The sequence below is a fragment of the Prunus avium genome, chromosome 3 (genome assembly GCF_965620075.1).
Source record: "Prunus avium chromosome 3, drPruAviu1.hap1.1, whole genome shotgun sequence".
In the NCBI taxonomy this organism is placed as follows: domain Eukaryota; kingdom Viridiplantae; phylum Streptophyta; class Magnoliopsida; order Rosales; family Rosaceae; genus Prunus; species Prunus avium.
In genome coordinates, this window is record NC_142286.1 from 35892358 (window position 1) to 35906122 (window position 13765).

The 13765-nt window shown below is 36.8% G+C and overlaps 3 protein-coding genes across 3 annotated transcripts; 1 reads left to right on the forward strand and 2 right to left on the reverse strand.

The window, feature by feature from the left end:
* Positions 1–4332: 4332 nt before the first annotated feature.
* LOC110758218 (uncharacterized) lies at positions 4333–5808 on the reverse strand. The gene has a single exon (XM_088249957.1). It carries the CDS (start codon positions 5583–5585, stop codon positions 4545–4547), a length of 1041 nt encoding a protein of 346 aa, XP_088106083.1. The 5' UTR covers positions 5586–5808; the 3' UTR covers positions 4333–4544.
* Positions 5809–6809: 1001 nt separating this feature from the next.
* Positions 6810–11470, forward strand: LOC110758238 (ubiquitin receptor RAD23d). The gene is made up of 12 exons (XM_021960039.2): positions 6810–7031; positions 7675–7836; positions 8139–8192; positions 8870–8943; positions 9250–9297; positions 9478–9655; positions 10206–10361; positions 10436–10501; positions 10586–10633; positions 10732–10841; positions 10928–11006; positions 11098–11470. Exons 1-12 carry the CDS (start codon positions 6966–6968, stop codon positions 11212–11214), a joined length of 1158 nt encoding a protein of 385 aa, XP_021815731.1. The 5' UTR covers positions 6810–6965; the 3' UTR covers positions 11215–11470.
* A 355-nt stretch (positions 11471–11825) lies between these two features.
* LOC110758251 (small ribosomal subunit protein cS23) lies at positions 11826–13234 on the reverse strand. The gene is made up of 2 exons (XM_021960056.2): positions 12837–13234; positions 11826–12275 (listed from the first exon to the last, which is right to left on the reverse strand). The coding sequence occupies exons 1-2, from the start codon at positions 13131–13133 to the stop codon at positions 11994–11996; spliced, it is 579 nt and encodes a 192-aa protein (XP_021815748.1). The 5' UTR covers positions 13134–13234; the 3' UTR covers positions 11826–11993.
* Between the last annotated feature and the right edge of the window lie 531 nt (positions 13235–13765).

The window sequence follows — 13765 nt, forward strand, 5'->3', positions numbered from 1 at the left end:
ACGTGATGTACCTAGAATATATAAACATTTCTCGTGAAACTGTTGGCGAAGGCACACATTTAATTTTAATAACTTTTTCTAATTTGGCACATCACCCATTTTCTTTTCTAAATTCGTTACAAAGCGTGTCATTCTATTAGCAGCACACAGAAATCTTTGGTTTAAAGTTCAAGTCTACGTGATATGCGCATTAACTTAGCGCTTGTGAGGTACTAAATTTCTGAATTTAGTGACAATTTTAACTTTATATAGCATTACCCTCATGCTTTATTCTTTCAAGTCATTTAATCTGTCTCTCTCTATATATACCTTTGGTAGTGTTTATTCCTATTGATCGAATAAAATTCCTAATGATCTAATAAAATTTTATCGCATTTTTATTTAACAAAACCGAATTTGGTTTTACTATCACATAATTTCTACTTCATACGTCTATCTTTTTTTGTAGTGTTGTTTTTAAAAAATGAAATAAAATATATTTAAAAAAACCACAAATTTTAGAAGTTTTAGAAGAACAAGTTTCTTTAATTTGTGACTTGAGAAGTAGGTTTATATTCCCACGCATGCCCATAAAAAAAAGGGTTATTATATAAAAGGAAATTATGCTTCATAAGTGGGTGGGTGCTGCTGGGTAGCTAATTGTATTAATTCCAATTATTTTCTCAGAAGTTAAAAATTAGAAACAAATAAAAATCTAATGTCTTTTTATATAAGGGGAATCCAACCGTCCAATTCATCCAATGAATGATCTGGATCTGCAATCTCCATTTCCTCTTCCCTCAATCTGCTAGGAATTTTGTTCCCCAATCTGTTCCAGAATTAATTCCAAAAAATAAATTAGGAAAACTTGGTTCTTATATTTTCAAAATAATTAATAACAATATGGTGGGGCTCAATGTGTTGAAAGTGTGTATCTTTTTCCTTCCCTTGTTTCCTGTTTTTTTCTCATAATTTTTCAAAGATCATGTAAATGAGTTTTGTTTTTTTTTTTTTTCCAACAAAACTCGATAGCAATTTTCACATTTCGCACGTTTTTCACTACCTTTTTCGTTATGATGTTTTCGAAGAACTTTATGGAGGATGAAAATTTTGAAAACGCAACATATTGAGGCTTTTGCAACTGTACTACCTAAAACATGATTCAAAGTATCGATCATAGATCAAATTAAAAGAGAGCAAAAAGGAATTTAGTAATCAATTAAGAAAGTACTTTCATTAGCTGCTCAAATGAGAATATTGTAATTAATTTGATAATTTGTCAATTGAAGAGTGTACATATTTGAATATTTAGTAGTTTCGATCCGTTTCTGCATTGTTGCTATGTATATTCTTGCAACCTTCAGCTTATTTCAAACTCGACACTCATCAGTCAATTGCAGAATGCAATTTAAGATGTTGACATTTAGTTAGATTAGAACTAAGATTTATATATGAACTACGCCCGAAAGTTAAAATGAATTGATAAGAGCAAATATCTCACAATTAGAAACCACGAATTTTATTTCGTACATTAGACGTGAATTTATCACATCTTTTACTTATATCTATTTATTTTATAAATTTTAACTTTTTTGCGTAAATTAGACATGCCTAAATTAGTGCATACACGAACGAGCACACAGTTTTTATGTACTCAACTTATATAAGATCCGAGTTTATGAAATAATTTATCCATGTCATATGTACATAACATAACTCAATTCCATTAGTATTTGGTAAGTCCTACTGGTAAATATCTGTGTGTGAATGATAAATCTGTGTGTAAAATCTATGTGTGACCTTTGGAGTCAATTTCAGTCGAAAGATGATTACCAAAATAAAATAAAATAGAATCATTCGAAAGGAGATGCTGTTTTGACTTTTTATGTGCTGTGGAATTTGGTATCAACTGCAAGTCAACAAGTGGGATCAGAATTTAAGTGATCGAGGCTAATTCTTCTTTGTATTATGCTTAAAACGTACGGATAATTGAATTTATGGTGCATGGATTAAGATTAATGCATGCATGTGTTTCTCCTGCAACTTGTGAGTGTGACAACTTTTACATGTATTTGCGTAAAACTTTTCTATATATAAATATACATGTAGATACATGAATTTCATCACACATTGCATTGCCCATAACATGCATCAATTAATAACATTATCAATTACTGTGGCCTCGTGCGACGCTCTCTAATTCCTTATTGACTTGCACATGCATTTCACACAGCAGCTTTCTTCTGAGATGGTGCCCTGCAGGTTGCACCTGGAAAATAATATTCCAAAGGTGTTATATAAATATTGCATTATACTAACTAACTAACTAACTATATATATATATATATATTCTTTTTCTATGCGGATGTTATTACCGTGCATATGTCATTATAAACAAGGAGAAAATCAGGGAGGAATAGTAAAAAATACATGGCGTCCATACGATAATAATTCAGATTCACAGTTTAACATGAATAAACGACCGGCATGCGTACCACATGCAGATCATTGATGATGGTATGAACAGAAGGTAGTTGAATTAGCAGCCGTACTGTAAGTATTCGATCAGGTTTGATGGATTGAAATTTAGTATTCTAAGCGTGCACACCGAATCTTATATTCTGTAGGGTCTCCTCCTCGGCCATAGCCATAACCAAGTGGGGGTGAAGGAACCCAGCCGAAAGCAAACAAGTTAAGATTACTTCATTAACAATTGATCAAAGCAAACAAACTTAGATATATCTGCATTAACAAGTTGATCAAGACTTGCTAATTACGATAAAAAGGGGTAGTTAGATTACCAGTTTGAAGAATCTTTGGATATGTTCCATCCATATGCAGTGCCCTTATCGGACGCTAATGGTTGGTGCGTCGGTGCGTAATACCAATCCCTGTGTTTAAATTACTGTTAAATCAAGGATTAAAAATTTCATAGTTAGCGGAAAGCAAAGGACTCAGAGAATCATAATCTGCTAATGATTAAAATACCATTACTTTCGCATTTTGATTTTAAAAAGGGGAAGATGGAGATTAGATTAGAGAGGAATTGTTGACTGTGATGAGTCAAAAAGAGAAGTACGAACATATGCACATTACTGTAGCAATGCAAGAAAAAGGAACATATTCTTTTGGGGCTGCCTGCCTTGCCTGCCCTTCAAAAGCTATAGCTTACCAAGACATTTGAATTCTGGCCGTACGTCATGTTGATAGTATAGATGCTTTGTACGGTTGCGATTGGATGCGATCGAAGAAAGCTTTGGGCAGATTTTCAAGATGGGACCTCTTGCTTTTTTTGCTTCGTATTTGGTTTCTGTTACACAAGTTGTTGATTGTTTTTATTTTCTGTACTTCAAATTGCGGAAAATTTGAAGGCCATGCGGTGTGTCTCTCTCTAAATTACAAAAGCAAAATCAATAATGTTTCCGGCTAAAAATAAACTCAAGATTCTTCATTCTCAACCCCTAGTTTCCAACCCATGTGAATCAAGGCTTATTATGGCCATCTCAAAATTGAAGAAACAAAGTTAAACAAGCCTAACCCTAACCAAAGGATTGAGCCCCTTTCATTTAAACCCAACATGTACTGGATATAATTGTCTACAGTCAGCCCACAAAATCCCAACTTTTGTTAATTACAAAGCCCAAAACTTGTTAATTACAAAGCACATCTTTCTCAATGGAGTCTGAATAAAACCACCAAAAATATGGAACCCAATCCCTTGAGAAGGTATGTTTGTTATCATGTAGTGATTTTCAAATCTAAAAACTTGTTTGGTATTGAACTTCAAACTATTTTTAAAATTTAATAAAAATTGAAATTAAAATCAGAAACCCTAGATTCCTAAATTGAAATTAACCAAGGAAAAGGGAAATTTTGTGTGGTTTCAAGGGAAACCCTAGAAACCCAAAACATGAAAAAAGTTTGATCAATTTTGGGTAGTGTCGGGTCGAGCCAGGGACGTAGCTGATGAAGGAGACTTTGACGGAGCTGCAAACGACGTCGACCTAGAACCACCAACTGACAAGAGAGGGAGGAGAGAGAGCAACGAAAGATGAGAGAGAAAAAAAAAACTCTAAAACCTTACTTTTTCTGTTTTCAATGATGGGGTGTTCTTGAGTTTATTTTGGGTGTGAGTTCTTAAAAATGGTCCAATCAAATGGGATTTTTAAGCTTTGGACTTAAAATCTATTTTTGAGTTCATAAAACTGGATACAAGTAGGATACCAAACGGGCCCTTAATTTCTGCCGGTCATTTTATGGCATGTTCTTTTCTAACTGCTCAGCATTCCAATTCAAACAGCAACAAAGTGAGGCAGAGGAAGTAAGGAACCATCAAAATACAATCGAAGGATATTGACAGAATCCAAAGTGAAATTCAATACTAGCAGTTGGTTTTTCATTTTAACAAATCATAATCAGATATTGAAATGCAAAACTTTGTTTCTTCCTTGACATGGCCTAACATGGAATATCCAGGCTCCATAGTATTGAACCTGGCACGCAAAAGTGATACGCGAAACAGTGCTTTCAAATTTCACCTCAAAGTTTTTAAAACAATGATGACCTTACGCACCTGCTTGAGCATTCCTAGTTTGCTGCTGCAACTCTTCATCGGCATTTCGCATAAACTGGTCCCAGCCGCTCCCGGAACTGGTGTCCAAATAATCATATGGCACTGCGGTCTTCAGACCTGGCCTAACAACACACTGACCCTCCACAATTCTGAAGTCCACACCATCATCCCCTAGTTCACTGCAATTCTGATCCAATTCCTCCCATGTAAACATGAGAGGCAACGTAAATGCACCCCATGGGTTAAAATCCACAACCTTAACCCGATCATCCTCTGTCACATAGACATCAAAGGTGTAGTTTTCTGACTCAAATCTCGACATCAAATTCTCCACGAAAAAATCTTCGATCAACACTCGAAGACTGTCTTTCTTTTCAAGCAGAGCCGGGTAAAAAGTAGTGACCTCACGTTGGGAAATTCCAACCAAATTCTGATTTCGTACAAAGCAACGGAATTCCATCTCTGGCTTAAGGGACTGGTACCATTTACGAAGTGCAAGCACGAAACTCTTAGGTCTCGATGACGTTTTATCGTGGCACGAATCGTAGGCATGACATAAATCATGGACCAATGAGTCAGAAGAGCGTAGCAAGAGGGCAATCTCACTGAATGAAGAGCATTTGAGTGTCCCAGTTGTGCTGATCCAAGCAGAGTCTTTTGGTGCACTCCAGTTGAGCTTAGGGAACACAGAACCTCCAAGTGATTCAATTGATTCCTTGACCTGCAACTCAAGCTCAGGGAAAGAAGGTGGCAATGGAGGCTGCTCTGCCTCGTCATCAGACCCTTCTGATACTTGATAGTCATCTTCCTCCTCTGGATTATGAATTCTATTGGGAAAAGCATCTTCATTTGAGATTGAAACAGGGAGGAGGAAAGGCCCCGAATCATCTAGAAGGTACTGGACAAAGGGTTCTGGAAGTTCATGAATCCGAGTTTTGATAGACAAAGATTTGAATTTTGGGTACCATTCCTGTATCTGGCATCGATTCACTTCGTCTTCCTTCATCTTGTTGCTCAGTGTATAATGCATCATAAATTCACAAAACACTTCACTAAATTCTACGATTACGCAAACCAATTTCTCAAAATTGAAGCGAATATCATCACAAAATCAGCACAAAAACAGTTAATTTCTTAATCTCTGATGATTACGAAAATGCGTACCTGAACTGAATTGAGTTTAGAGGCAGAAAGCATGTGCCAACGTAGTAGAAGAAGTCAAGTAAATCGAAATGTTTGGTATTTTGAGACGCAGCTTCTAGTTTTCTGCCTAGGTTTTATGTTGATGGGTTGGGCCTCTTTGCGCCTCTAACCACTTGGTTTGTGTCAGTTCTGTTCTTGGGCCGGTTTTAAGAAGTGATTTTAGGATAAATAAAAAATAAACAAAGATAGAAGTGTAATGAACATACAAGAGGCTGTGTTATTGTGTTTGGTCACGGTGATGCTGTTCTTATCCTTACATTGCGACGGCATTGGTGGCGGCGACGGCAGCTTCGGTCTGTTTGTGTCAGGGTTCTACAAAACCCATACTTTAGGTGTGGGCTGAGCTTGATCGGCTTCTGGGTGGGTTTTTGGGCTTATTTATTTTGTTGCTCTTGTTGGGGTTACTAAATGTGAATGCTAGAGATGAGTCATATACTCTCTTCGAATTTGTAGAAAAGTACCAATGCCTAGATCTCTTCAATTTGTTTGTTTTGAGCCTACTCCATTGTGTATTTTTCATGTATTAATGGAACCTTTGAACCAAAAAAGAGAGTTTAAACAATGTCATAAGAATGCATCATATTTGCCATTTGTTTAACATTTAGACATCACTCTATGTACTATTATCACTATTCTCAACATTTGAAACGTGTCAATGAGCATAACTATGGTTTCATAAATAATAAATTAACTATGATTATAATTATGGACACGTGTCAATATCAAGTGTTAAGAAAAATAATGATAGTACATCTTAGGTTAGAGTGGTGAGTAAAAATGTTTCAAATAAATGTTTATGATTCAATTGGTACGGCTTGCATAAATTAGGAACAATCCAACTCTTTAAAATTGTGTTCTACACAAAATACACGGAGCAAAAACCCTATCCTCTCCAAACTTTACCACTACCCAATCCCCACCGATATGGAACACAAAATGTACGCGTGGCAGACAACGATTGGATGAAAAATTACGAAATGAAAATTCACCAGTTACCGGATCGTTCCTTCCGCGCATCCTGTAGCTACTATATAATGGAGAGCAAAGACTCCTGCTTTTCGTTATCACAGTGACTTCGTGCTCTCTCTTTTCTTTTCTCTCTCTATCTGAAAAACGTGACGGCCGGCAACCGGAAATCGGAGACTCGCCGGATAATCGGAACTGTGCGAATTAGGTGAATGTTGTAAGTCGAAGAAACGAGAAGAAGACGATGAAGGTTTTTGTCAAGACTTTGAAGGGCACTAACTTCGAGATCGAAGTGAAACCCGAAGAGACGGTATAAAACATGCATATACATATCCGTGACTTTTCTTAATCATCAGAGATTAAAATTAATTGTTTTTGTGCTGATTTTGTAATGATAATCAATTCAATTTTGAGTAATTAGGGTTTTTGGGGATTGAATGCGAATTAGGGCTTTCCCCATTCCCGCTATTGTCGGAGTTCGGATTTTTTTATTATTGTTCACTGTCTTTGTTTGCGGAATCGCAGAATTTAGTGTAGTCTTTGTGAATTTAGTGTAGTCTTTGTGAATTTATTGTTTGGTTGTGCAAATTCTCTAGCTTTAGCGTTAGTGTTTTATTGAAGCATGTACATTGGTTTAAAATTTTCCATCTTCGATCTGTGGACTAGGGATGCGCTTCTATGTTCGTTCAAATTTTTAGTTGATTTGGACTCAATGCTTAAGATTTTATACCACTCACATTGAACCCAATTCATGGTCTATAGTGAAATCATCTGAGGCGTGGAGATGAAAAACAATCAAACTGATTAATTCCAAGTGATTTTTTCGTTACTTAGCCCACTTCATGAGCACTGCCACTAGTGCACTTACTTTTGGTTCCTCAACTACTTTTTCTTATTCTTTTTATTATTTTCAGTTCAGTGCAGAAATTAATTTTGTTATTCCTTTCTCCCAGGTTGCTGATGTCAAGAAAATTATAGAGACCGTACAGGGTGCAGATGTGTACCCTGCCTCACAACAGATGCTTATTCATCAGGGGAAAGTTCTTAAGGACACCACAACTCTAGAAGAAAATCAAGTTGCTGAAAATAGTTTTATTGTGATAATGTTAACCAAGGTGAGTTTGCATTTATTTCTAACTGTGGTGATAAGTAAGAAAATTTCTGTGTAACAGGATTTGTAATTGGCAGAAGTAGAGTCCACTGTGCAAACTTGCTCACGTTTTCCATTTTATCACTGTAACCCTAAATATGATTTCCAATTTATCACTGTGCAAATTAAGATTTTCAAAGTGGGCATGACAATCGTAAAGAGAATATTAAAGCATGATTACGTTTTTGTTCTTTGGCTTGATTAATCTGTTGGGATTCTTAGTCTTATCACTGTAATCTTAAGTATGGTCTCATTTATCAATTGTAGAATAAGGCATCACCAAGCGGAGCCTCCAGTACAAAAGGTGCAGCCACAAGTCAGGTAAATTCAGCTCGGTTGCTGTATTTAGTATCACGGTATTGGAATGTCTTTTTTCACATTGATATTAGATGTGAAACTGGTAATCTTTGTATTACACTGGATCTCTTAACATCAGCTGTATAATAGACCAACTTTGGAAACATATCCATCTGTTTGTCTAAGAAGAGGTTTGTGTGAATGTGGGCAGAATGATCTAATGGATATTCTTGTTTGGAGAATTGTACTTATGAAGTCCTCTATGTGCCCAAAAATAGACTTTTGCGCTTTTGATGCTCTTGATTGCACTGACTTATGCGGACAATGATAGCTGTTTGGTTAGGAATGTTTGCTAATTTAATTGGTTTTAGTGACCTTTGAATATTGCATATATTTTTTTATTGGACTCAGATAGTACCACATGTTTTATAGTTCACAATGGTGGAGAATGCATCCTTATCTTAATAAATTCTTAAATGGAAATCTATCAAAAGAAAAAAGAAAAACGTGTGAATAGTGGGTATATTAATGTTCACTGGTAGTCGCTCATACATGCTGAAAACCTCATTATGAGATATACAATGCAAAGATAACTGATAATAACCAATAATATTTTATTTTATAGAGTCCTAGGTTTGACTAGCTGACAATATGATGTTTTCTTTTTGTAAGTCCATCTTATATAGGCTATGATTTTGTAGGCTCAACCTGCTAGTGCTCCTACCTCGACAGCACCACCAGTAGCACCTCCAAATCCTGTTCGAGCTGTGGCAGAGTGAGTGTTGCCTCACACTTGCAGCCTTTGATTTAATGATTTTCTTTTGAAGCATTCATCTGTAATGGTTTTTACTGAAGACTTGTAACTGTTAACGTATGTATTTTTGGCATTAAATGGCCCTTTTGTAAGTGTAGTTAGTCTTCATTTATAGCCTCTATTTAAGAAGTATGTTGGATTATGTAGAATTGAACTTGTTTAAACTCGTGAAGGCTGTTTTAGTTGTTCACTATTCAACCTGAAGTTTGTTCTTTTATAAGTAGTTTATATACTAATTACAATTTTTGGTGTTGGTTAACTGTCCAGGTCACAGCCTGTCATTGAGACTCCTGCTGTTGCAGCTCCCACTGATTCGTGAGTACTTATTTTTGTTTCTATTTATGAATTTTATACTTTGACTGTATAAGGCCATGTGCTTAGCTTTTGAATTTTTCTTATAGTATAAACTAGTTGACGATTTGAAGTAAATTTTTTTTTCTTCCGTAAAATGGACCTTTTCTTAAATTTTTTTATTCTGGCTTTATTATTGGGCAGTTCAAGATCAGATGTGTATGGCCAAGCTGCATCAAATCTTGTTGCAGGAACTAATTTAGAGGCTACCGTTCAGCAGATTCTAGATATGGGCGGAGGAAGTTGGGATCGTGATACAGTTGTCCGTGCTTTACGTGCTGCTTTCAACAACCCTGAAAGGGCTGTTGAGTATTTATATTCTGTAAGTACTCAATGAGAAAAGGAATTTGTGAATTGATCTTGAAATTTTAATTGATTAGGAGGTAAAGGTAATGTTTTGTTGTTTTTCTACCTAACAAGTCATTTAGCAGTATGCAATATACTTTTTGTCTCAGTTTATCTCAGAATTGTTGACAATTAGGTATTCAGTTGATTAATACCGTGTACTTTGTGATAATCACTTTTGTAAATGATGTTACTCAATGGTTTTGGGTTATGATCCTTTCCCCACTCAGCTCTATATAGAGCAATAAAATTGGCTGGTGTTGAAAATAACATCCAAAGTGAAATGAAGATCTTGGTTGCTTGCTTATGCTCTGATGTTAACCTGTTTGGGTTGTGTGTTCTAAATTTTCGTAACTGTTATCTCCTTGAAGAAAATTGCAAAATTGCAAAATGTAGACTGTTATTTTGGTCTTTACTCTCATCATCAATTACTTGTTTTGGTTATAGTATGTTGTATCTGCATATATAGTAGCAAGCATATTTAGGTGTTTCTATCAGATTGACACAAGAATTGATATACATGTCAGGGCATTCCTGAACAAGCTGAAGTCCCACCAGCAGCCCAAGTTCCTGCTGGTGAACAAGCAGCAAATCCTCCGGCAGCAAATCCTCCAGCCCAGGCTCCACAACCAGTAGCGCCTACTGCCGGTCCGAATGCAAATCCACTAGACCTGTTTCCACAGGTAGATACTTTAGTAATCTATAAACCTGGTTATAATTTATTGGGACAAGTGATTAATTTTATTTGTTGAATCAGGGCCTTCCCAATATGGGTGCAAATGCTGGTGCAGGCAATTTGGATTTCCTGCGCAACAGTCCACAGGTACATATGTCATCTTTTAATCTTTGAATCAGTTTAATGCTTATTTTTGTGGAAAGGTATCTGAGTTGCCAACTCATATTTCAGTTCCAAGCTTTGCGAGCTATGGTGCAAGCAAACCCTCAAATTCTCCAGGTATTATTTGTTTCCTGATTTTTTTTGCTCCCATTTTGGCCAGTCTTTTTCATTACTAATTATAATTTGACAACTCTTGGCATATTATCTTGGTGCAGCCTATGCTTCAAGAGTTAGGGAAACAAAATCCACATCTAATGCAGCTCATTCAAGCTCATCAAGCTGACTTCTTACGCTTGATAAATGAGCCTGTTGAAGGCGGTGAAGGGTTAGATAAATCTGCTTTACTTGTTGATTTCTTTGTGGATAATTGGATACACAAGTTGCTAAGTTATTGAAACACTATCTGTTCAGGAACCTATTGGAGCAGTTGGGTGCAGCAGTGCCACAGGCTGTGACCGTCACCCCTGAGGAGCGAGAGGCCATCGAACGTGTAAGTAGTATTCCTCTCTACTTGTAAGTGCATTTGTTCCACTTGTTTTTGGTGCTCTGGTTTTTGACAAATGCAAAAACTTTTGCTGTAGCTTGAAGCTATGGGTTTCGATCGGGCCCTTGTGTTGGAGGTATACTTTGCATGCAACAAGAATGAGGAGCTGGCGGCCAACTATCTTTTGGATCACATGCATGAGTTTGAGGAATGATATGACAAATGGGTTATCTTTGATCCATCTTTTCTTCTGTGTGAACTCTTTGCCATGTGGGTTAAGTTTAGTAGGGTTTCTTATACTCTTCTTATTCCAGCTATTTGTCTTGTATCTCTCAGCAGACGGTGTCATATCCCCTCCCTTTTATGTTTTGGATGGCATAAATTATCTGCTTCAAATATTGGTGGTTACTTATATTATATACAGATTTTTTTACCTTTTCAGAAAAGAAAAGTGGATGATTTTGATTTTATATTGATGTACTTCAAATGTTCAAATTTTCGCCTTCATGTTTAAATATTCTAAATAGTTAGTAACTTTCACTGAATGAAGAACTCTGCCTTCAATGACTCAAGTGCTGCTGCTCAAGCTGCTAGAGTTCAAGGTGAACACATGGTCGCTGAGTTATATTCTGATAACTCAACGATAACAAAGATATCAGGGATTGGAAAGACACCTAATCCACTTTGCCAGAAGGATCTGTTGCTTAAGAGAACCCTAGCTTGGCTGGCAATGGATGAATATTAAACTACTGAACAACATAATTCAATTACAAAGACGAAAAAAAATGCTCGAGTGCAACAAAATGTGATTAAACTGATATCATCTGAAGAGAAAATAGAACCCATATTTCATTCAAATTTAACGAATTTGATACACAAGTAGTCAAAAGAGCTCTATTCAGCAGGTTACACAAAGGGCATTGCTAAATGGGGACTCAAGCTATTAATAGCACACAGCACCTTAAAACTCAAAAAGATTTCTACCTTAAAACCTTACGCCAAATTGCCACCACTCTGCTGCCACAAATTGATGATATCAGTAGCCTGATTGAGAAGAATAATCATCTGCTTTTGAGATATCCAAGGCTTGCTCTCGAGCAAAACCTTGAGCTCCTCCCAGGCATCTTTCCTCGGCCAGAAATAATAGGGGCTGAGAGGGATGGAGCCGTGACCCGGTATCATTTGGTCGAGGGCGATGCCGATGTTCTTTTCCATCCAAATGAACTTCAATACAAGCCTTGGTTTCTCAATTGGCTTCACAACTACTCCAAGCTTCTATAATATCCAAAATAAAGATACAAGTTAACTACAAGAGCATTGCTTTGCCAAACTAATACCTTCGTTTGGTAACTGGAAAAATGAGGGGAAATCAATATGTAGGATTAGATAGAAATCAATATGTAGGATTAGATATTCACTCTTATATCAGAAGCAAATATAAGGATTAATAACCAAATAGAGTTCTTTCATACACAGCAATGAGAAAACTTGTGTTGTGACTAAATATAATTTCATGTATAATAACAGCGTAAGATGAATTCAAAATTTTACAGCACACAGTCTTATTCTGAACAAACGAAAAAGTTAAGAAAAAAGAAAGAACAAAAATCCATTCCACTCAGCACATGACTTCGACAAACCCAATTACGAATTAGCGTCAGCCAGCCTCAACATTGCTACAGTTTGTATCAGTTTTCAACTTTCTAGACTATCCCTACATTTTCCCAGCAACCAAACAGAACGCAGGAGAACATATATATCAAATTTTCAATGACATAATCAATTTATCAGAAGAAAAAAGAAAACCAGAAAGAGAGTGCGAGGGATGAAACAGACCTCTTTTTCCAGAGGCGTTTCGGTGGTTAAGTCGTCATCAGCTGCGGCCGTTTCTTCAGCAACTAGAGACTCAGCGGCGGCGGAGAGCTTGACGTTTCTTGTGGTTTGGGTCAGTCTGAGCTTCAACTCCGGCAGCGAGTGAGAGACAGAGAAGGTAGAGGTCCTTGGCTTGAAATTCAATGCTCTCTGATTATTGTTAACCAATAAAAGCTTGTGCTTTTGCTGAGGCAACTTCTGCCTCAAGACGGAGGCATTCAAGTTTGCCTGACACTCGATCCCCAAACCCATAGATAACATCTTCTTCTTCTTGGGTTCTTATCTATCTTCTTCCCTCTTCAGTGAGACTCAGAGAAAGACACCTATTCATGTGAGATTGTGAGGGAGGATAAAACTCACCTTGTTTGTTTCTGGTTCTGGGGCTAGCCTAGCTCGGTAAACCCAGGCCCAATATAAAATTAGCTGGGCTAAGCTAAGGAACCCAATCCAAACTCGGCCCAAAATATAACAAAACGTGGTGGTTTTTGTGTTTTCACCGAAGTTAGGAAAGGGGAGGGGGTTTTCCCGTACACTGTCAGGTGTCATGAGAGTTCGAACTTGAGTGAGACCACCGAATCTGCAAATCGGTTGTAAAAATAAAAGACGTGGTGATTGCTTACTCAACCCATCTTTTTGATTTATTGAAATCTTGATGTAGAAGTAGAAACTACCAATAACAACGGAAAAACAAACCTCAATTCCTAGCCTTTCGTCCAAGTAAGATGGGAAGTAGGAAGGGATAAATGAGTGCCCAAGAGGTTTATCTTGAGTTTATGGATTAGGCTTAAGCATATTAGTTTATAGAAGAAAGCTGTCCAATATGTTAATTATGAGCTAAATTATGAATTGGAATGCTGCGGTGGGAAGAAACATTGCCAAGGGAACATACAGAT

What these genes read in the sequence shown, in the direction of transcription:
- LOC110758218 (XM_088249957.1), bottom strand. Translation starts at nt 5,585, where the DNA reads ATGATGCATTATACACTGAGCAACAAGATGAAGGAAGACGAAGTGAAT.
- LOC110758238 (XM_021960039.2), top strand. Translation starts at nt 6,966, where the DNA reads ATGAAGGTTTTTGTCAAGACTTTGAAGGGCACTAACTTCGAGATCGAA. An exon ending in TTGTGATAATGTTAACCAAG is followed by an intron (nt 7,837 to 8,138) that starts GTGAGTTTGCAT and finishes TATCAATTGTAG; the next exon opens with AATAAGGCATCACCAAGCGG. An exon ending in CTGTTGAGTATTTATATTCT is followed by an intron (nt 9,656 to 10,205) that starts GTAAGTACTCAA and finishes TATACATGTCAG; the next exon opens with GGCATTCCTGAACAAGCTGA.
- LOC110758251 (XM_021960056.2), bottom strand. Translation starts at nt 13,133, where the DNA reads ATGTTATCTATGGGTTTGGGGATCGAGTGTCAGGCAAACTTGAATGCC. An exon ending in AAACGCCTCTGGAAAAAGAG is followed by an intron (nt 12,276 to 12,836) that starts GTCTGTTTCATC and finishes TGGATATTATAG; the next exon opens with AAGCTTGGAGTAGTTGTGAA.